Raw genomic sequence first — 23,468 nt, forward strand, 5'->3', positions numbered from 1 at the left:
TGCTAGCAAGAATAACACAGAAATGGATTATTTCATTGGGTGAATGGGAGCATAGCACAAATAAGTCAGATAATTAACTTTCGCGTAGTTCTGAAATCGCAAGTTGGTGGAAGGAAAGGGTATCTGTAGAAGAAAAAAATTAAAGTAAATGCTTGGCTTGTTTTGGTTGCCAAAGATGTAAGCAAGCATTCTTTGAGGGCTCTCAGCATAGTGGAACATTTGAGGGTACAAAAGCTTTTGTTGGTTGCACAGCTACAGAGGGAACTTGGAAAGAAAATGCCTTGAAAGTTGGTTGTGTTTTGTTTAATTCTTGAGGGAAGGCAGAAAGGGAAAATTGATACTTATTGAGGTTAGTTTCATATAAACAAATTATGTTCTAATATAGTGCATGATAAATCCTGTCAAATAATACCTGATGGATTTGAAATGCGTGTCTTACGTAGTTCTCTGCTGTAGAATTATTTGCTCTCCTTCAGGATCAATTAAGGATTTTCATGGACATCACCTTTGAAAATATTCTGAACACTGAAAGAGCACTGAGTATGTTGAAGAAATTTGAAAGGTACTATGTCCTATCTAGATTGCTAGAATTCTGCCAGGCAGTGGAAATAACACTTTGAGGATGGTGGAAAGAGCGGGGAGCAGAGCAGGAGGCATCTCCTTAAATACAAACGAAAACCAGCTCAACCTCCTCTCACTCAACTGTTCAGCTCTGTTAAGGGATGTCTTCTTAGCAGCATGGATGAATAAAAAGAATATTTTTTTGTTTCAGAAAATGCAAAATATAAGTGGATTTTGAACTTCATATTTCAAAATTAGCACAAGTACAGGAATACTTTATGGCTGTTAGCATATTTGCCTTAGTGTTGTCCTTGAACATTAATTTGTTACCACAGTGCAGTTAGAAGAGAGTAAAATGCTTGTATTAGGAAACAATGAAATTTATCTTGATAAATTCACATTGTTGCAAAGCAGCCTCAGTCTTTATTGCATCAGTTTCCTTATAATATTCTGTTTAATGGAGTAGACTGCTAGTAGTGGATTGGTTACAGTTTATTGCACATAATTTTAGCTCAGTGTTTGAAAACAGTGACAAAACAGAAAATGTGTAGGCTTACTTGGAAACTTTTATCATCTGGTCTAAATCTTGGTTGCTTGGAATCAGGTTGTGACAGCATTTGTTCAAGCTTTAGTGAAAACTCTGCTGCTAAAGTAGTTATTTTATAAAGAACGCAAGGGGATCTGGAATGATTGTATTTGCCAACAACGCATCAGAAGAATTTCAGAAGTATTGAAGGAATTTTTTTAATGATTATTATTTTTCTAAGCAGATTACAAATTCCGAATCTTGGCATTGATGAAAAGTATCAGAAAATACTTCAAAACTATGGTCATGACATAGAAACAGTCTGTAAGATCTACACTAGGCAGAAGCAGGACCCTCCACTGGCTCGTAATCTGCCTCCAATAGCTGGTAAGATCTTGTGGGCACGCCATCTATTCCATAGGATCCAGGAGCCCATGGAGTCTTTCCAGCGGCACCCGGCTGTTCTGCAAACACCAGATGGCAAGCGCATAATCCGAAACTACAACAAAGTAGCAAAAGTTCTTATGGAGTTTGAGGTGATATACCACAGGGGATGGCTTCACCAGGTAAACCAGCTGATTTTGATTAGGATATTTCTTTAAAAAAATGTGGTGGATTTTTGTTGTTGGTGGACTAGTAACATCAAGCTTTACAGACCAGATTGGATTCCTGTTGTTTCAGGCCTCAGTGAAACACTGGGTTACAGCAGCGTGAAGGAATCTCTGGTTAATAGCAGTAGTCAGGTATACTAAGCTGTAGACTTAGGATGCCTCTTAAGCGAGGGATGAATAAGAGAAGATACTTTATAAGAAAGTGTTTCTATTACTCAACAGTGCCTGTACTGCCTGTAGCTGAATTTAGGAGCAATTGAAAGACCTTCATTATAACTAATAAGTTATAATTAAAAATATTTCTTATGGAAATGTATAATGGAGATTCAGTGGTAGCCTTAGCTGCCCCTCTGTGTCTGCCATATCCTACTGACTCTGGTGCAAGAAGATCATGTGTGGGGAGAGGAGTTTTGTCAGCTGGTTAGCTTAAGGTAAAAGCAGACACAGAGGTTTCTTCTGGTCGGGACAATATGGATTTAGTTTGTGAGTGATAATCCATGGGTACACTCCGAGTGAATGTACGTGTAAAAAGCATCCAGTCTCAACAGACAGAGCATCCTGTAGAATTAATAGCATACTCAGTGCACAAGTGTGTCTTGAGCCTGTTGTGGGTTAACCCTGGTAGGCAGCTAAGCATCACACAGCCACTTGGTCACTTCCCTCTGCCCACCCCCAGCAGGGTAGGGAAGAGGAAATGAAAAGTAAAAGCAAGAAAACTTGTGGGTCAAGGTAAAAAGTGTTCAGTAAGTGAAGAAGTGGAGAAAGAGAGAAAGAAAACAAAATAAGTCTTGCAAAGGCAAAACTTACCACCTCTCATGGGTAGACCGATGTCCAGCCACTTCCAGATGGCTAACCCCCTCAACCTCCAACTCTCCCTTTTTATTGCTGAGCATGATGTTATATGGCATGGAATATCCCTTTGGTTATTTTGGGACGTCTGCCTGTTTTTTTTCCCTCCTAACCTCTTGTGCACCCCACCCAGTCTATTCACTGCAGGCAGCAGGGTGAGCAACAGAGAAGGCCTTGATGCTGTGCAAGCACTGTTCAGCAATAGTGAAAACATTAGTGTGTTATCAGTGTTGTTTTGATCACAAATCTGAAACACAGTGCCATAGAAGCTGCTATGAAGAAAATTAACTCCATCTCAGTCAGACCCAATACAGAGCCATTTCATTTCCTATCAACCATTTGGTAAGGCAGAAGACTTTGTAGTCTGAATATTCTTCAGAAAACATGGTTTACCTTAAGTTCTAAATCTCATTTGACTGATTTTGCCCTTTTGGATTTTGTACATAGAGCCTCTGTTTGCCTTCATGTTATCAGGTGGCTTCTGCAGGGACTACTTTATAGCCTTGAAATAACTGCAAGTTTCTACTGTTTTATTGGCGTATTTTCCACCTCCAGTTTCTTTGTTGCCTTGCCAAAAAGCATATTGTAGAAAAATTGGCCTCAGCCTCCCAAATCTCAAAAAGAAGGATCAGAATCTCCAGATGACTGTTTTGAAGGTGGTGGCACAATTAGCAATGCATCTGCCTCTTTTTCTTGGAGCTCAGCCCCAAATTTTGTACAATGTGAAAATCTCTGGTGCTGATAAACATCAGTCTTCTCAAAGCTAGTCTTACACCAGACCTGAGATCGGAGGTTCCTGCTGTCTCTTGTTCAATCTGAATATACTAAGATTTCCTGACTCTTACTTCCCCCTTCACACTTGCATTTGCCATGAAGGTTTAAAAGATCATCAGATTTGATTGTATGATACTGTAAGTTGAAGTGTTTGTGTCAATTTGGTGTACTAAAACAGGAGAAGTGACTACAGTATTAGAGGTTGTATAATATGCTGTATTCAGACTCCCTTGGCTCTGGTGCTGGATATGTGTTGCTGATGATTAATCTGGTATTGACTGCCAGTTGAGAATCAAGGAACCTCAGTTGTTCTTTCATTATAGATTATGTTTCAGGTACATCAGATCTAAGTTTGGCACTATTGGCCGAATTGTTATATATACCAATTATTGTATAATTGGTCCTCCTCCCAGGCATTAATGAAAGTTGCCATTGTTGTACTTAGAAATGTCTTTAACTTCAAGTGCTTATTCTGGTAACTTGAGAAGCCCATCTTTGATTTCATGTGCTTTTCACAGAGAGCTGATACGGTATGTGTATCCCTCGTGGGTATCCTCTTTTATGGAAGAGGAATTGTGATGCTTCAGGAAGCTTTTGGCATTTGTTTGGTGTTTCTATCTTGGACTCAGTTTCTGTTTTGATGCCAGTACTGTGCTGGATACCTGCATGGTTCCAAATATACGGATGATAGCTTTCACTGAATTGTACCTGCTGCCAATATCATGTCCCTGCCTGGGCACTTTTAAGATCTATTCCCTGTCCCAGCTATGATGTCTAAGGAGGATGTATGCTTTTTGTGCGGCTACATCTTTCTGCTTTGGCTAGATGATCTAGTGATCAGATTTTCTGACATGTACCATGCCTTGACGTAGTAGTCAAGTACATTCGCCTTTCATCTTTTACAAAATGACTGTAACATCCAAGGCATCTCCCCTGAACTGGTGCTTTTCTTTGTGAGGACCTAGCGATCTGTGATCTGATTCTGATCTGTGCTAAAAGTAAGCATCTGATTTCTCCTATAGCAGAGTCAAATCCCACTTGGCAGCCTTATAAACTTGCAGAGCCTGCTCCAACATTATATTCATTAGGTGGGAACAAAGGGAAGTGGATTTGAACGCAATTTCAGGTTTTTGAAACAAGCATACATGCATTGAAAATACATGAAAAGGATATCCACTTTAACATCAATGCACTTATCTACCAGATATGGCAAAAAAATGTGACTACTTGTTGTGGTTTAGCCCCAGTCAGCAATTAAGTACCACACAGCTGCTTGCTCACCCTCCCCGCCCCCCGTGGGATGGGGGAGAGAATCGGAAGAGCAAAAGTAAGAAAACTCATGGGTTGAGATAAGAACAGTTTAATAATTGAAATATAATAATAATAATAATAATTGTGATGAAAGGAAAATGAGAGAAACAAAACCCAGGAAAAAAACCAAGTGATGCAACCGTTCACCACCTGCCGACTGATGCCCAGCCAGTCTCCGAGCAGCGACCGCGACCTCCCGGCCAACTCCCCCCAGTTTATATACTGAGCATGATGTCCTATAGTATGGAATAGCCCTTTGGTCAGTTTGGATCAACTCTCTTGGCTGTGCCCCCTCCCAGCTTCTTGTGCACCTGGCAGAACATGGGAAGCTGAAAAGTCCTTGACTAGTGTAAACACCATTTAGCAACAACTAGAACATCAGCGTCTTATCAATATTATTCTCATACTAAAATCCAAAACACAGCAGTATACCAGCTACTAGGAAGAAAATTAACTCTATCCCAGCCGAAACCAGGACACTACTGTTCAGTAGTCTCTTCTGTCTTCCTGAGGCAACAAGAGTGCAGACCGATGTGGATGTAAGCATCATAGAACACAAGGTGGAGCTCCTGCTCTACTCCTGAACAAAAGAAAAGAGAGGGGGGGCAAGCGTCCTGTGAGGAATACAAATGCAACGGTAATAGGGCTGTAGCTCCTGTTACTTCTTATTCTTCTATACAGTGGTAATAGTTAAGTTTAGTGTCACTTTCTGATATTTCTGAACTTCCCCCCCCCCCCCCCCCCCTTTGTCTGTTTGTTACTGGATGGTTACCACTTCATTTATCCACTTTATTTAATAGCATAAGATTTAAAGTAATTATTTTTGTGCTATAGCCAATGATGTTCAACTTGGACATATTAAAATAATAAAATACCGGGAAGTGTGAAAGTTGCTGTAATTCTATGGCTGTGTAAGATTTGTGGCTTCAATGTACTCCTTATTTCTGTTACCTTAATAATGAAAATTGCATGAAAGAAAACATAAATGGGAGAGGAAGAGATTGATAATGGGAATAATGAGTCTCTGAAGTCCAAAGAAAAGTGCAGTAATATTTGCTGGTGAACTTTGCAGAAAAATATTCCGCTCCTATTTAAGGCGGCTGTGCTGAGTGACTTTGATGCTAGTGGATAGCACATGACAACTTCACTGACAAAACTTGATTAGATGATTTCTTGAAAAACGCTGTGTAAAATGTCATGATAATACATGATACAGCTAAAGCAAGCAGTATAGTCAGCTATGTTTTAGACGTTGAAAGGGAGTGCAAATTTTCAGTGTGTTCCATAAAAAAAGAAAAAAGTACACTGAAAGAAATCAATGGGTTAAGAAACTATTGCTTAAAAACAAGCTCCACGCCAACGTAATGCAATACATGAAATCCAAGAAGTGAATAAAGAACAATAAAATTATGTCAGCAAAAGGACACCTGAAAATAGAATAGCAGCAAAGTTTTTCATGTAGGAAAAATTTTCTTACCTAAGGTGTGACTTCTTCCTGGTATCAGCCAAATTTTCCATGTGTGGTGGTCTTATGAATGCTCTCCCTTCTAATCACATGGAGCACAAATTGTATTCTAATATTCAAATACAGCAGTTAAACCAATAGTGTGATTAGGCTTCCCTTTTAAGAATTAAAAAAATATATAATAAAGATTAATTTTAGTGTTTTTAAAAATTTGCCCAGAGGTTGGATATAATTGGGAGTTCCATTAAGATCGGTGTGTGGTATATCTGTTAGGAAGTGGAAAACAAGTGAAAGGAGAAGTGAGGATAAGTTTATTCAGAAGATATCTGAAGAAGTTATCCAAGAATAATTTAGTTCATAAAGGAGGTTGTGTGCAGCCTTATTTCTTTTAAGGCTTTTTAAGTTTTAAGGAAATGAGAATTCAGATTTAAGAGGATTGAAGTAAGAAGGTCTGTGGCTCTGCTTTTGATGTTGGACTGTGGAATGCAGCTTATGATATCCAAGAACCAACAGAAGAATGTCTGTCAGATAAAGAACAGTTAATTTGATTGTTAAGCATTTGAGTATATACGGGTGGTGTTAATAAAGTTTCATTGTTGATTCCTAACATATCAATCTTTATTGTCAGCAATACCTGATTTTAGTATGTGCCAAAGTGATATTTATGTCCAAAACAAAGTATTTCATTGTACTGGCTTGTCTGATTAGGAATGATGGCTTTGTTTCCTGCAGATTGAATTAACTAAAAGAGGACTTCAGGAATTTCTCTTGGTAAAAGCTCCAGAAACAGGAGAATTATTTGTGAATTTTGACCCTCAAATATTAACTTTAATCAGAGAAACAGATTGCATGGCTCACATGTGCCTTGAAATCCCACCATTTGCAACTATTATTCAACAGAAGAGAGACTGGTATAAGAAAATTGTCAACAGTTTGCAGGTGGGTTTATTTTAGTTATTTTACATATGTGTAGTGTGCATTAAAATGTCTAGGTTCTATACATATGGAAGAGAAAAAATGAAGATCAACTATTATGCATTAGGAAAACATTGGCAAATCTATTTTTTATCTTTATGATTGTCTTGAGGCACTTTTAAAAATAATTTCTTGGCTTTGTATTTTATGAGAAGTCACTTCAAAGATGCATAGGTTTAGGGAAGCTCTGCAGAGCTTGGGAAAGAGGTGAGGATGGGGAGGAAAGGAGGTTTACAAGATGCCTTGCTCTGTTGCCTGCTTTCTAAATGATAAGCAATTTATCTCTCATCCAGTAATGCAGTCAACATTAGATACAGTTTGTTTTGAGAGGATCACTGGGAGGGAGGAACAGGTGGTATGCCTTTAAAAAGTGTAGAGCATCAAGCAAGTAGCAGCATAGTTCCCGCACCAGTGTTTTACACAGATGTCTGTGGAATAGTTTAAAAAAGAGAAGCTAAAACTTCCCTTTCTCTCATCTTTCAAATCCTTTGGATCATTTTGTCTACCTATGAACAGACAAGGTTCTCAATGACTCAAGACAAGGATTCAAAGCTAGGTGTCCAGAAAACTACAGCTTCAAAGGGCTACTTGATTCTGAAATGAGAAAAAAAAGTCATATTAAGTCATGAAGTTATTGCAAGGATTGTTTTTTGCAAAATATGTGAAACTAGATCAGCGGGTTAAAGATGCATTAGAAACCAAATACCATATTAAAGTTCAGGTAAGGCTGGTCTAATAAAACTGCTGAAAAGTTCACTTAGATGCATTTTTTTTTTTCCCTTGGGCTTTTCGTCTCCTGGAACATCCATTTAGAGACTGAAATTTGCAAACCTTTTTCTATGCATGTTGTGGTTTAACTCCGGTAGGCAGCTAAGCATCACACAGCTGCTTGCTTACTCCTCCCAGTGGGATGGGGGAGAGAATCTGAAGGTTAAAAGTGTGAAAACGTGTGGGTTGAGATAAAGACAATTTAATCGGGAAAGCAAAAACTGCATGCTCAAGCAAAACAAAATAAAGAATTAATTTACTACTTCCCATCGGCAGGCTGGTATTTAGCCATCTCCAGGAAAGGAAGGCTGTATCACGGTTACTTGGGAAGACAAACGCCATTACTCTGAATGTCCCTCCCCCTTCCTCCTTCTTCCCCCAGCTTTTATTTTTGAGCATGATGCAATAGGTATGGAATATCCCTTTGGTCAGTTGGGGTCAGTTGTCCCAGCTGTGTTCTCTCCCTACTTCTTGTATGTCCTCAGCCCACCCACTGGTGGGGCATGAGGTAGAAAAGGCCTCAATGTTGTATGAGCACTGTTCAGCAATAGCCAAAACATCGTTGTGTTATCAACGCTGTTTTGGTCGTAAGTCTAAAACATGGCACCATATGAGCCGCTATGAAAAAAGTTAACTCCATCCCAACCAAAACCAGTACAATCTACAAAGATGAATTTCCATGTGAAGTAGTACTTGCATTATTATAAAAAGCAACAAATAGTGAACTTCTGCCAAAAATAATGAAAACATTTCCCAAACAATTAATTATAATTTCTTAAGAATTTCACTGATGTACATCCAGAGGAATTTTCTTAATTTAAGTTATGATAAATGTGTATGTGAAGAGGTTCAAATCAGTGTATATTAACTAGTGTATATTAACTAATGCTTTCATTCTCTGTTTATTTCAGATGATGCTGGCAGAATATAAAAGAATTAAATTGAAAATACAACACCCTATTGAACAACTGATGGCTCCTCGGTTAGCAAATGTAGACGATGCTATCCAGCCAGGTCTAATGTTACTGACCTGGACATCCTTTAATATTGAGAAATATATTAATACAGTTTTTTACAAGCTAGGTGAGTCACTTGCCTCCTTCCACTAACTTCTGCTTGTTTTTTTCTATACAAATACAAGCTACATTATTAAGTTTACTATCCTTTATATGATTTGCACTTCATTGACTTATACGTGAAAGCAGAATTTTCACCTGTCCTGTACTTCATGAAACCTCACCTTTATAACACCACCTTCTTTTTGTCTCACATATTTGTCAAATTTTTACTAACATGGATGAGATGGCAGTTAGGATTAAACCAAGCATAAAGTAGTGTGAAAAAGGTCCTGTGTGTTCTGAATTCAAAGAATGATAGCTACTTTTTTAAAGAGCTCCTAGGTTTCAGTCTCTTCCTAATCTTGCATTTCTTTTCTATAATGTACAAAACAAGTTCTCAGGGAATAGTATCTCGACTGAGTTGGTACTGTCACTGCTCAATAGCTTTTCATATTAAACTTTTTTTTAACATCAGTCTCTTTAAAACTAATGCATACACATCTTGGGCAACAGCTTTAGAAAACAGATGAGCTTGTAGCCTTTTCAAAAGATTATCACAAGATTGCACTGAGATGCGTATTGTTTCTGAAGATACCAAGTTCCTTTTGCTTCAGCTTAATTACTACATCAAACATAGATTTTGTTTTTTGAAATGATGTAATTTGTTATAGTGGGAATGTTCTTTAGTTGAATGGTAAATTAAAATGCATTTTGGATGCTAATCTGACATTACACTAAATTTAATTTTGAATAGCGCAAGTACTTTGAGTCTGGAACAGGCACCTTGCTGCTATTTCAATTTCAGTATTGAAAGCAAATTGCTATTAAACTGTGAAAATTCTAGTGATTGTTTTCTGTTAACTATTATTTGGCTTCTAACATTTTTTTGAAGGATAGACATTTTATTTGTCAAAAGTTTCTGTTGCTAGTAGGTTCTCCAAGTTGTAACTAGTTCAAGCTATAGGAGAAGTATTCCTGGACCTCAATTGAATTTTAATGTCTTTGTGTTTAAAATGCATATACTTTAAGCTCATCTTATGTATATTTATAATATTTTGCCTATTATCTTTTAGGATATGGATAGCATATGCTAGATGAGCATGTGTTATGCAAAAAATTAATCATGAATTCAGTGGTGAATCTTGTCATAAAAGTTTAGATGTTTGAAGTAAGCTGGTTAAGGTGTAGAGTTCATATAAAATTGAATATGTTTGTTGAAGTAAAAATTTAAGCAAGACTCTGCAAAGGCTATTGTTTCAAACTTTTAAGCTTGTCTTGAATCTTCTGTTTGCTTCAAAAGCTGGGCTCGAGTTATTGCTTGATCAAGTGAATGACTTGGTTGAATTTCGTATTGATGCTGTCCTTCAAGAGATGAATAGAGTGCCACTCTGTAAGTTGCCAGAAGATGAACCACTGAGCTGTGAGGAATTTCTCCAGAAGACTAAGGTTATTAGATAAAATTTTCATAAAGAAGAGTTCAATGACTTTGAATTAAGATATTTTCCCTTTTTTATGAGACAAAAATAGTGCAGAATTAATGAAGCATCTGTGGGAAACTGAAGTAAGGAAATCCCCACTTGCTTGGCTGGAACCTTAAAAAGGAACAGAAATACCAAATGCAAAGAGGTCTGAGCTGAAGTGTTCTTTTCTGAGTTTATTAATGTCAAGCCAACTACTGTATGATATTTCTTTTATGCTTTGATATCACTCAACTTAAATGTTTTTCCTCTGTGATAGTATCTTTTTTGTCATTGTTGCTTGTTAGTGCCTTTAAATAAGGGAATTGCCCATCTGATGCCTGTGAATAGCTCCATAACAAGTGCACTTGGTTGCCTGGGAGAGTAAATACTATGGAAATTATTGTGCACCGAGTATCTCTGTTAATCTCAAACTCTCCTGAGTTGGTAATGGGATGTGCAAAATATACTCGGAAGTACCTGGCCGAAGGTATTCTGGGAACAGCCCCTTCCTTCACCCCATCAAAGTACTTTTATGTCGAAGAGGATTAACTGTAAGCATGTGAGTTGTTAGTCAGTTAGAAAGCTGATTAAGCTAGTAATAAAATTGAATGACAGAATGATTTTTATGAGGCAATAGTGAGATATTCTGGCACTTTAGGATATAATGTCTAACTTGTGTTTTCTCCTGAAATAAACTTTGCTTTGGAAAAGCGTGTAGAAGATCATGTAGATAATCCCCATCCCTGGCCTCCTTGTAGCAATAAATACTAGAAATGAAAGTATTGTTTCTCTTAGTGTACTTAACTTTTTGGCCTTTCCTCTTTTGTCCCTTGTAACAGCTCACCTTGTGGTTAAATACAAAGTAAAACTTAAAATAACATTTTATGGAATTAATGGTATTTTGTAAGCCTCACAGTCCATTGGTTTTTTTGTTGATCCTGCTGCTGCTTTCCTGATAAGGCTAGTACTAAAACATATAATTGCTAAAGTAAAAATACGTGAGAGTGAGCAAAAAAAACTTCTCAGCACTGTGTGATAATTGATATTGCTTAATGTTCATCTTCTACAAGAAAACTTGAACTGCTACATAGCAATTACACCACAAGAGCAAATCAATTTGAGTTAGCAGAGTAAGTGGTATACTAATCCCAGTTATGGGTACAATGAAAATAGTAAAAGCATTTGTAAGCTTATTGTAGTTTTTAATTAGAAGGGACTAGAAATAAGCTCTATCACCTAACAGGTGTCTTTAAGTTTCTAAAGAAATTGCTGCAACAAAAATACTTATACCGTGGGGAAAAAAAACCACAGTACTTTGTTTAGTAGTTGCTGTGATACTGCAAATCAGATCTGGCTTCTCTCTTAACTAGACTGAACCATTAGGAAGATCAAAGATTGTATCTTAAAATTTGGAAAGGACTGAATCTTGCTAATGGCTGAATTTTTCCCATTATTGATTTTTAAGTAAATGGAAGTAGCCAGATTTGATTCAGCTTAAAGAAATAGGAGATAACAAAGAAGAAAAAAAATTAAAAGGCAATTATAGTTAAAAATTATAGTTGGCTAAACCATACTTGATCAATTTTACCGTAAGTATTAAAGAAAAAACTGCACAGTACTTTAATATATTTCTGAATTTTATTAAATCTCATTTTTTGATTCCTTCTCCTCCCAGTTAATAATTTTCTTGTTTATTCTAATCATACATACAGCTTTTGATAGATTTTATCTCCTATCTAGCTATGAATGGGAAATATGATTGGCTAATACTCTTTATGGCATGGCCAAGTAATGTAAAATGGCAATGATTAAAAGAAAGGTTAAATATTCTATGTCTACATTGGACGGTTAAGAAAATTAAGACGCACTTGGTTTTGGGAGCCCTTTAATGGGACTAGGCTTTTAAATGCTGATTCATGATATTAACTATGGATGAGTCATGTGATTTAGGAAACAAGCCACAGCAATTTTGAAAGTCATTTATGATGTCTTGTTTGGCACAACAAAGAATCCAACACTAAATGGTTTGGAACAAACCAATTTAAAAATAATGTTGTGTATTGATCTTGTTTTTCACAAATCTGAGCCCTTGACATTTGTGTTAATAAAGGCTGCTATGACAGTGAAATAGACACGAGAACTGGGAAGATGAGAACGTATGTTTGTTTTGGTTTGATAACAGGAGCTCTGTATAAAAGGTTCTCGGACTTTACATTTAAAAAGCTCACTGGTGGAAGACGCTGCTAATGAGCTGATTAACATGCTACTTGACACTGATGTAGAGGTCAGAAAAGCAGATGAGAAGTCAGTTGTACCCACTGGTGAAATAAGGGGAAAAAATACGGGTAAGAAGACTGTATTGTAGCTCTGTGCTTATGTTTCTTTTGCATGCTGATAGTATGTGTTGGGTGATAGTGTAGCTTAGCTGACTGAAGTATCAGTCAGTATCTAATGTCTAAAGACTTTTGTTTGAATTTGCCAGGATAACAGATCATCTAACAATCATCTATCATCTGCAAAATATGTCAATATTATCAGTCTAACTTGCATGTTGAAATGTTAATGCCATAGGAGCAGCTACTTACAGGCCTTGGTTAATATCTGGACTTCCTAGAGAATGAATATAATAAATAATACCTAAATTTTGGTAATAGTCATGCCAGTTTGTACTGAGAAGAGAAGGTGGACAGGAGTGAAAGGACTGTTACATTGAGGTACAGATTACAAATGAGTATAATCTGCACTTCTGTAAAATTTAGCTGTGTTTCAGACACCTGTGGAGTCTGAATATATAATACTAATATAATATGCATATATCAGTATATATTATATAACTGAATATAATACTAATAAAGCAACACGCTTTATTGTGTTTCCAATCCCTTAAGTCAATTTAACTAACTAGATGTATGATGTTTTAGCAACTGAAGAGGAAAGAAGATCAAAAAGCTTGACTTCCGGCCACAATTCCCGTGAGATATGGGCTGGACTGTCTCCTCCAGCAAAGAGGAAGAGAACAGATTTAGAAATATTAGAGGAAGAAGCCAATGAACTGCTTTCCTACTTCAATCATTGTAATATTGACGCCCTTTTGAAAGTCACTCGAACCACTCTGGAGACCATACGCAAACGCATCCATGCATCTTCCATGATCAACTTCTTAGGTAGCCATATTGCAGTACTTTGCTTTCTTAGCTTATAGAAAGAAATATGTAAATGTAATATCCCAGAACTGTATAAAAAAGAGCCACATATGTAAAAGAGGGGAAACCAAAGGGAATTTGAATAAGCTTTCCTGTTAAATCACAATTGATAACATGGTATATTTCCAAAGGAATTTTTTTTCCTGTGAGAGCAGGAATGTGTCATTGTGATGCTGTTTCTCTTAGGACTGACTGTATTGTTCTGAAGCTGGATATTATATTTGGAGCTGGACTTGATAAGTGGTTACCTGTTTGACCTTGTCTTTTACATAATACGTATTGAAAAAAATAATAGAGGAAGAGGTGTGTTCTCTTTCTCTTACTAATTGCCTTCAGATCTTTCTATACATTATGATGGAACACTCTTTTGAAGTGTTTTCTTGTTACGTACTTTTAAGAAACAAAAATAAAGGTGTTTATATTTGGTCTCTATAGCATATAAGGCATACAATATTATGAGATTCTAAGGAGTTTTTGTGCCCAATTTAATATGCTGACTGGGAGTACAAGCCAGATAACAAAATTTTCTGCTAAACAGAGTTTAGCTACACAGAACAAGTTGAAGAGGAGCTTCATGGAGAGAAATAGCATGGTACTTAGTTTTCGCTTGTGCTGCTATAGACTTTACCAGTACATCCTGTAAATTACTCAGGAATCTTTTTTTCCTTAAGACATTACACTCACTACTCAACACTAGGATGTATATATTGGTTTATATTAGTACAATGCCTAGTTTGATGTCTTGAAAAAAATGTGAACAACCTTTTTTTTTTTTCTTTCATTTAGAAAATGACAATGCTTCTAAGCAGAAAAAGAATGCTCATCCTATAATTAGGACTAGTATTAACCTATCTATCCCTAATATCATCATGACACCCTCTTTGGATGAGGTACAGCAGACACTTAATAAAGCTGTAGATAGTATTGTGAAAGTAATGAAAGGAGTTGGACAGTGGAGTAAGGAGAGAATATCCAAGGTTTGTGTCTTTAACAGCCTTACTTCCAACTAGTGTTTCAAAACTACTGCAAATAGAATATGAAATTTTATTTCTTCCCCAGAAGAAAATGTTAGAGAGAAGAGTGGCTGTGTTGCGGTGTGAGAGCAGAGACAGTGATTCTGATGATGGAATGAAAGAGACTGGAAAGAAAAACATCCATGGTAATGATAAACTCTGACATCACTCAATTTGAATGTTAGGTAAATGTGATTTATACAGTATGTGTTAAAGGATATTAAATACAAAATGCATAGAAAGCAATAGAACAAAGACTTGATAGGTTTTAAACTACCTCGGAGAAGAAATAGGATATAATAACAATGCCAGAGCTTCTCATTAGCAACCAGGCTTGCCCAAAGATAGTTGTCTTTGTGTGGATTTGAGTAAGGGGATTTTTTGTGCCTCTCAGAGTGTTGTACTGCTTTGGGTTCTACCTGCAGCATGTGAAAAGCTGTTAGGGTGCCAGCTTGGGCAGCATAGTAGAAATTGTGAATGAGTTTGGAAAACAATTATAGTCACTATCGCTACACAAAAGATCTTTCATGATTTGCGAGTGTGGTTTGTAACTTGACATGTTCAGATGGCATCTTAAAACTTGTGCTGAAATTCCTTTAAGAAGGGTAAGTTGAACTTAAACAAAACCTGGTATTGAATAGGAATGTCTATAGAAATTGCAGTATTGGTGGACAAAGGATTGAATAGACTAAAATTTCTAAAAGGATTTTAACTTAATCTGTTTTGTGATCAGACATGGAATTAAGTTATTGAAGGTATTAATTCAAGAAAATTTAAGGTGGTATCTTTGTTTGCCTGGTTTTTCTTGTCTGAAATGGTTTAGAATCAAGCCAAATTAATTGTTCTACTTCTTACTTGAAGTACTTCAAAAATATATTGAGTCTTTTTAGGTTAGCTCCCTCTTATACACCTAAAAAGTAGGAAAGCAATACTTGAACTGGTTAAGAAATTAGATTGTTCTTTCAAAACTAAGAGCTTCTCTTGCCCAAGATGAAATAAGAAATGATGTTAAGTTCAATCTTGTGAGTATTTGCTAACCAATGGACCCTCCTTTTATCTTTCTTTCCTTTTGAGGACTGGCTGTGATCAACTGCTCGGATTTAATGTTAATTTGTATTTCAAATTGTCAATTGTGGTCTACCCCACATTATTTCAGAAAATAAAAATATGTATGGATTTTCTCAATGCTGACATATCAGTAAATCACTTAGGTGAAGTGTACAGGATAAACCCTGGGGAAGGGTGAGAGAAAGGGAAAGATTATATTTGCAGGATTGGAGTGGAACTTATTCCAAATTTGACAGAGTACCTAGATGAAGCAAGTTTCCTAAAATGGAGAGGTTTATGAATTTGTGGCAATTATATTGGCCTCCTAGACTTCTAGTTGCCTTTTTGATTAATAAGAACACTTAACTTTAAAATGCATGCTTATTGAAAAATCAGTCATTAGTTTTTTGTCTATAGAAATTTGCTTTGCCTAAACAATATGTCCTAAAACTGCTTTTGTATTTGAATCTGCCTTTATAGATAGTATGTCAGATGCAGCATCGCTCATTCTGTCTGATCCAGTGCAAAGCCAGAACTACTTCAAGAGTGTTTCAGAGAACAAAGAAATTATTAAATTAGTATCTTTGCTCAGCACTGCTATTAATTCTACAAAAAGGGTAAGACAATCGAGATGTTAATTTAATATCACTATCCAAGGGATATTAATGTACTTTTAATATCCTTGGGCAATAAGGGTAGGCATTTAAAGCAGTGATTAAACATATGAATGAAAAAGTGTAGGATGGTGGATGGAAAACATGTGGCTGCAAATTTGCAAATATGCTTTGAAAGTGTAACATGCGTTAAGTGTACTCTGTTCAAAAATTTATGCGGTTTTGAATATTGCATAAAGTAAAACTTACGTCTGATTAAAAACGTATCTCCAGTTGGTAAAACATCATAAAAAACTCTAGGTATAGTTGAGTTGTGTGTATTTAATATAGAACTGGTAGTAATTGTACAAGTGTGTTAAATACAGTTTTATTCACATAGAAATTCTAATGAAGCCAGCATGACTTCTGGCCCATTATGAAGAGTTTATGAAGGTTTTTGGAAGAAAACTGGCTGTCAGCTTGGCATTTGTAAAGTGCTCATAGGATTTGGTACTGGAGGTTAGAAGATAGCTTAAGGGATATGCATCATTTCTTTGCCCTTTTCTTATTCTATACACTCTGTAGTAAACGGCAGGTATTGAACTGATATTTCTTTGAGGAACTCTGCATCAGTTCCTTCTGGGGCCAGTCCAGCCTTACAATGGAGCCTTTTGACTCAAAGCCTTGTAACTTCAGTGGTACTAAAGCGTAACTAGCACAATGACATACAGGCTTGTGCTGAAGATGAAGGTGCAGTTGATAATGGTGGATAGTTATCTCAGTATTTTGATACTCAATATTTTGTAATTGGAAACTTTTATTGTTTAGCCAGGTTTAAATGCCTGGAAGCACTATGTTTATCATAATTCATGATGTGGATTATCTCTCGTAGCAGTCATCTCTCATTTACTTGTTTAATTAGCTGAAGTGATGATGATTTAACTTTGACATTTTCCCAAACTCCTGAGAACCAGAAAAATAATTCTGTTGCACACTCCTTAAGTGATATTCAAATCAAAGATACCTGAATTGAGTGTAGAATTTAATGTTAACATCACCAATGTCATACATGTAAAAAAAATTGTCTCATAACTTCATTATTCAAGAATGAATTGAGTTACTGCTGTTCTTGTTATGTTGGGCCCTGGAGATCAGGTTTCAGTTGCTAGTGGTAGGGAAGAACAAGGGTACTGTATCCTAGTCTTAAAGGAGTATTTTACTTCCCACTGATTCCTAGGATTTTATTGACTGAAGAATCACTTCATTAGAAAATACTGTAACTGATTTGACAAATTGAATATGATTAGCATACAATTCCTGGCAAGGCCTGTGGTTGCTAATGGGACTTGCTTTAGCATAAATTTACCAGAAGTCATCTTTTTATTGAGGTGATGCAACCTGCTCCACTATGGAGTTCTTAATGTATTCTGACTAGTAGATGCTAAGAAATTGTATGTATGCTACGCATATAATGCTGAGAATCTTTCTTTGAACTTCTAATGTGTTTCAGGAAGTTCTTGCAGCTTTGGAGAGTTTTAGTTGTTACCACCATATATGGCAGAGGGACAAGGAGGAAACCATTGATAAATTAATGATGGGAAACCCATTACTCTCTGAATTTGAATCTGAAATTCTGCATTTCCAAGACTTGGAGCTGAAAATCAACTCTGAGCCTGAATACATCTGTGTGGGAGCTATTGCACTGTACACTGGTAGAGTTCAGCTTTCCACTTCTCTCTGGAGACATATACTTTCTGACTCCTGTAGGAAGGAGAGATGGTGCTTAGTTTTGGATGGGTGAACTAGGTTAAAGATGGAAAGGAAAAAGAGAGAGAATTGCTGTTTTGGCTGTAAATGCATGCAAACAAAACACTAACGCAACGGTATCTGCTCAGCTGGAATTTCTTCCCCCACCTGGATACTTCTGCTCACTTATGGGGTGGATGGTAGATGTTTGCCTATCCTTCTGACCCCCATAGGTACATATTTTATGGGAATAAGATGATATGTTTATGTTGCTTTTCTCCTTGCCTGGTTGCATGCAATGAGACAGCTGAAAAGCCTTCTATTTAACACAGTTAAGTGAAGCGTGCATGTTGTTTCTGATTCCCTTTTTGTCATGAAAGCCAGGCCTCACATCTTTACTTTTTTGTAGCTCAGGTTTCACATCACCTAACTAAATTTTGCTAAGCATTTTACACCAGTATAATAGAAAGGACAGTTGTGAACTATGATGGACTGTAAAAATGCATGCAGCTGATTTTGCAGGGGATGTCAAATCTGAGGAAGCAGAATGTTTTCTTCATTAGGAAAGAGTGTCAACCAAATGTCTTTGATTATATTGTAAGGCAAAGAACTAGAGAAACAAGCTGGCTGTTGAAACTCAATGGAGGTGAGGTAGTTCTGATAATAAATAAATAAAGACCATCAGGTGTGAGAGCTAAGCATGGGAAGAGGGGCACTGTGTAAAAAGGAAGACACACAAATGAAATCTGCACAGGGAATGAATAGGTAACAGGGTTGAAATTATATCCAGCTAAAATTTTATGTAATGCTTGTGTTGGATTGATTTTTGACTCTTCTGTTGAGAACTGTGCAGAAGAAATTTGAATTTAAAGGCAGAGCTTTAGAGAAATGGACTGGATTGTTGCAAAATTGGGCAGCAACTCAGCAAGACTGCAATTTTCTCTCTAAATGTTTGTCACTTGGTTCCACTGATGATACAGATAAAACTTATAAAAATTAAATAGTTGATGGACCATTTCGTTTCATTAAATGTCAGATCAAACTTTCTGTTTCTTCAGCTTCCATAATCAGACTCTTACTTTTTCCGCCCACATTATTTTTTTAAAGATTGATTTTTTAAAAGATTTTAGACTGAGATGAGAATATTAACCGATTTGTTAGTGATGTGTAGGACAGAAATGTGTATAATGATATATGAACAAGTTGAGAAGTGTGGAGTCCAGCCTCATCTTTCCAGCAGGAAAGATGGTACATTCTGAGAAGGAGGAAAGCAATCCTGAATTGCAAGCAATCCTATAAACCACTCAAAGGTGTCAACGTGATTTCATCTTCTCTGTACCTGGATGGTTAGACTGAAAAACCAGAACTGGGAGCGAAGAGAACACATACTGAAAAAAGATTAAAAGTACTTCTTAAAAAATATTTACAATATCTAAATATCTATTGATTGTTCAATGTTTTTAGCTGATCTGAAGCTAGCACTGACAGCAGAAACCAAAGCCTGGATGACTTTACTGGGGTGTCATTGTAATAAGAAGTACCGAACAGAGATGGAAGCAATTTTCACTTTTATAGAGGAAACTGGCAAGAAGTTAAATCGCCGCATCAAGGATCTGGATGATATAAGAACAGCCATGTCAGCTTTAAAAGAGATCAGAGAACTACAGATCTCCATAGACTCTCAAGTTGGTCCCATTGAGGTAGTTAACAGGAATGCTGCATGTATGGGTACTGTTTCAACAGAACAGTTATTTTCTGGGTTAAAGCTTAACAATGCACTTTGAAAAGGTATGATTTAATATGTGTTAAATGTTGGGTGGCAGACTTGCTGTGTTCCTGTAAACCTTTTCTGCATGGAACTCTGATTTGGACAAATGTAAACTTGACGCAAGAGGTGGTTTAGTGAATAGTGCAGAAACTGAGTGATTTAGGTAAGAGGAAGACGAGAATAGAGATATTTAATGCAAGAAAGCTTTTGGTACTTTGTGAAAGAAGTCTGTGTATGAAAAGCATTGATTTTCCTCTTTTTTTTTTTTTTTTTTTAGCTTAGCCTACAGAAAAGGAGAAAGCTAATGTTAGGCGGATTATATGAGAATGTGTGAGAGTGATTGCTTTATCAGCTATATCATGGGTTGAAATAAACATAAACAATTGAGTTCCTTAAAGAAGTTCACTTACTAGAATACATTTATTGAACATCTGACAATGTAGGGGCATCTGGTCAAATGGCAGAATTAAAAACAGATAGTAACTGTTTCTCCACATTCCTGACCTGAGTATGGATTTAAGAATACTATAGTTTGGCAAAATGCACCATTGAATAGATGTTCAGAGGAATTTTTTTTTTTCCTGGGACCTGTTCATGACTCCTGATTGCCCATAATTTTATTGTCAGGGTTGTGTCCTTATTGTTTTAAATTAAAGTAATTTAACACAAAATTCTTATCTACCAAATACTGACAAATCTAATATTCTGTTCTGGAGATGCAAAAACTGTGTTTGCTGTCAGACAAATGTCTCGCACCTGTGTTTTCTGATTCTGTTTTCTCTGAGCTGAGGTAAATTATGGACTTCAGTATGTACTCATATGTGCAAATAATGGAATTGAGTGTGGATTCCTTCCATATTTCGCAGATTACAGCTAAGAAGGAATATACCTCTCAGCCTTAGAAGCTGTGAGGGTCTTCCTAGTTGTGTGAAGGAGCAAAAATAGGACAAGTATTTTATGGCAAAAAGCACAGCATATCTGCAGCTGGAACCTTCTGTGAAATTGTCATAGGTAATGGGTTCTCTTAGGAGGTGACATTTTGGAAGTTCCTGCTAAGACCTATTGTAGTTTGCCATGTGATGTGGAGCCAAGGCAAAAGCCATGGTAGCCAAGGATTCCTAAGCTTCCAGTTCTGCAAGCAGGACCTTTGAGTCCCTAGGCACAAGGAGTCATGCTTCAGATTTTTGAAATGGAGGTTGATGTATTTTCCACATAGTGGGGTGGCAGACAGATAGTTGTTTCAATTTTTGCAATTTGTCTGCAATTTGATTGAACTGGAAAATGTAAATGGAAGTAATTCCACTTTATACAAAAATTTTCAGAGGAAACTGTTATGCCACAAGATTCATTGCTACCCTACCCTATCCTAATTTACAGTAAGTGAATTTCACTTGTGTTTTTGTGGAACTTGACTAAGGGTTTCAGTATGTGGAGTGTTTATATGTTGATGGTACAAGTGGAGATCAATGTTCTGAGAAAACAAAGGACCATTACATAGATTTTTTTTAAGTAGATTCCTCATTCTGAATGATGAATAGTTATAACATTTGAAATAGTTCCAACATATTAGTTGTGGTAACTTTTGATGTGATTTCCTAATTCTTTTTTGTTGAAAACATGAGGTAGGGCTTAAAGGTCTTTATGGAATAGAATTTTGTTTGCTTCACTTACTTGAAGGCCCGTGCTTAGATGTTTTCTCATGGCTCACCTCCCGTGATATTCAGCTTGGGTCATAGCAGATAACTGAAGACATGGATCAGAAAAATATTCTCATTAAAATGAAACTAAAACCTGTAGACTTAAGGAGTACTTTAACTGGAAATAGGTTTTTAGAGAGGCAGATTGCACTAGGGCAAATAATCTATCAGAAAGCAGAATGCTATGTGAAAGGTAAGGAGTTAAGGAGAACTAGCTAGTTTTCATTTCAGTGTTTCTTCTGGTTTGGTATTGGTTTGCTAGATTGTGATAATTGCTATGCAAAAAGAACAGATTTTCTTCTTCTAACAAATCATTCTCTGTTCGTAAAAACTTAAAATGTTAGCATACATGTATGTGTAAAACTAACTTCAGTTACCATTTTGTGTATCTTGATCCAACCTTCTGACAGGAATCCTATGCTATGTTAAACAAATATGATCTACTTGTGGCCAAGGAAGAGACAGAGAAGGTGGACACTTTGCACTACACTTGGGAGAAACTGCTAGTCCGTGCAAATGAAGTGCAGAATGAGCTTATTGCTTTGCAGCCGAACTTCAGGGGCGAGCTTATTAGCACTGTGAAGACTTTTACTGAAGACTGTGCACAGTTCTATTCAGATTATGATCAGGCAAGTGTTTATGGTGTATTGTATTAGGCAAGTTTTTGAGGAGCAGTGGGAGCATGGAAAGATTGTGGAGTTGACTAATTAATGGGATGTGCCTCTACTGTCTGAAGAATATGTTTATTCTTGTTAATGTGGTATTTGAGTTTCAGTGCAGGGCAGGCATTGGCTATTTTTTGTATGTGACTAAAGTGTGTAATGCTGGTAATCAGCTCTTAAAGATTAACATTTGAGACATTTAGGGTTTATGATAAACAGCTAGTTAGAATGAGCAAGTGTGGAGACTGGGATTAATGAGAAATTATGTTAGAATGTAAGAAGTGTTTTCTGATGTTGGATATAAGTACTAATGACTTAAGGTCTTATATTCTTTCTCAGTAGAATTTAAATGAGTCAAGATGAACCAGTCTTGTATCATCTAATTAATGCTGATGTTTCCTTGAAAAATGAGCTACCATGGACTAATTTTTATACTGTTATGAAAACTTCTGTATTAAGAAGACAATTAATTGCCTTTGTTCTTATTTTTTTAAATAAAGTCCTTGTTCTAGTAGGTAGCTGTGTGATCTCTTGGTTCAGTTATCTGATGTAGGGATGGAATCCTGCAGCTGCAAAAATGTTTGAGTTTAGCATTTAGAAAATGCTGATTAGAAATAAGTTGTGGCTCTTTTCACCCTCTAAATTCACTGTTTATTTTTTTATTTTTTTTCTTTTTTTAGAATGGGCCAATGGTGGTTGGTTTAGAGCCTCAGGAAGCCAGTGACAGGCTTACTATATTTCAGGTACTGTCAATTCTAAGAAATTGCTTAATGCTTATTGCAAGTAAACTAACACCTGAAGGCTCTGAGAATGAATCAGAGTAGTTGAACTAATTTTCATTGATACATAGGGTTACTCATTGGGCAAAGTCTGTTTTAACTTAATGAAAGATAAGCTGGTATTTTTTCTATGCATTTGCAAGGAATGCTGGTTAAAATTAGATTTTTTTTTTTTAGGAGCTAAGAGAAAGGCTGCATGGAAAATGAGGAATAATTACTAGATTCAAGTATCCTGATGAGGGCCTACTCTCGAGTTTAGTGTGTTTAGCTATAGGCCGTTCTTGTGTTCATTATTGCATCTTTTCCTCGCAAATACAATTCTGCCCAATCTTCTTCCCCTCTCCTCCCTTTTTTAAAAAAAAAATGTATTAAAGGTTTCCATTTAAACTGACTATTTTTCCTGTTGAAATGTTTCTTCGTACCATGATTAATTTCTATTCCTGTAATGATGACTTCTAATGGTTTTCCTTTTCCCATAGTGCTATTCATTTGGCTTCCTACTGTGTTCCCTCAGTTATATTGCAATTGACAATTAAATTTTGTTTTTCTTTGCTGCTTAAACAATAGTAATTCTTACTTCAACTGTTCAATAAAAGAATTGC

At 36.4% G+C, this 23,468-nt stretch overlaps 1 protein-coding gene across 1 annotated transcript in view; it reads left to right on the plus strand.

Annotated features, from left to right (window-relative positions):
- DNAH5 (dynein axonemal heavy chain 5) overlaps positions 1–23,468 on the plus strand; it is a 133,033-nt gene that overhangs the window by 25,540 nt on the left and 84,025 nt on the right. Inside the window, 14 exon segments of the mRNA XM_075495645.1 lie at positions 477–562; positions 1,332–1,653; positions 6,830–7,036; positions 8,752–8,923; positions 10,199–10,344; positions 12,541–12,703; positions 13,247–13,522; positions 14,348–14,538; positions 14,621–14,720; positions 16,114–16,238; positions 17,725–17,926; positions 19,425–19,660; positions 21,836–22,054; positions 22,768–22,830. Of these exon segments, the coding sequence (XP_075351760.1) occupies positions 477–562; positions 1,332–1,653; positions 6,830–7,036; positions 8,752–8,923; positions 10,199–10,344; positions 12,541–12,703; positions 13,247–13,522; positions 14,348–14,538; positions 14,621–14,720; positions 16,114–16,238; positions 17,725–17,926; positions 19,425–19,660; positions 21,836–22,054; positions 22,768–22,830 (2,508 nt within the window).

This window comes from Mycteria americana, chromosome 2 (genome assembly GCF_035582795.1).
Source record: "Mycteria americana isolate JAX WOST 10 ecotype Jacksonville Zoo and Gardens chromosome 2, USCA_MyAme_1.0, whole genome shotgun sequence".
In the NCBI taxonomy this organism is placed as follows: Eukaryota; Metazoa; Chordata; class Aves; order Ciconiiformes; family Ciconiidae; genus Mycteria; species Mycteria americana.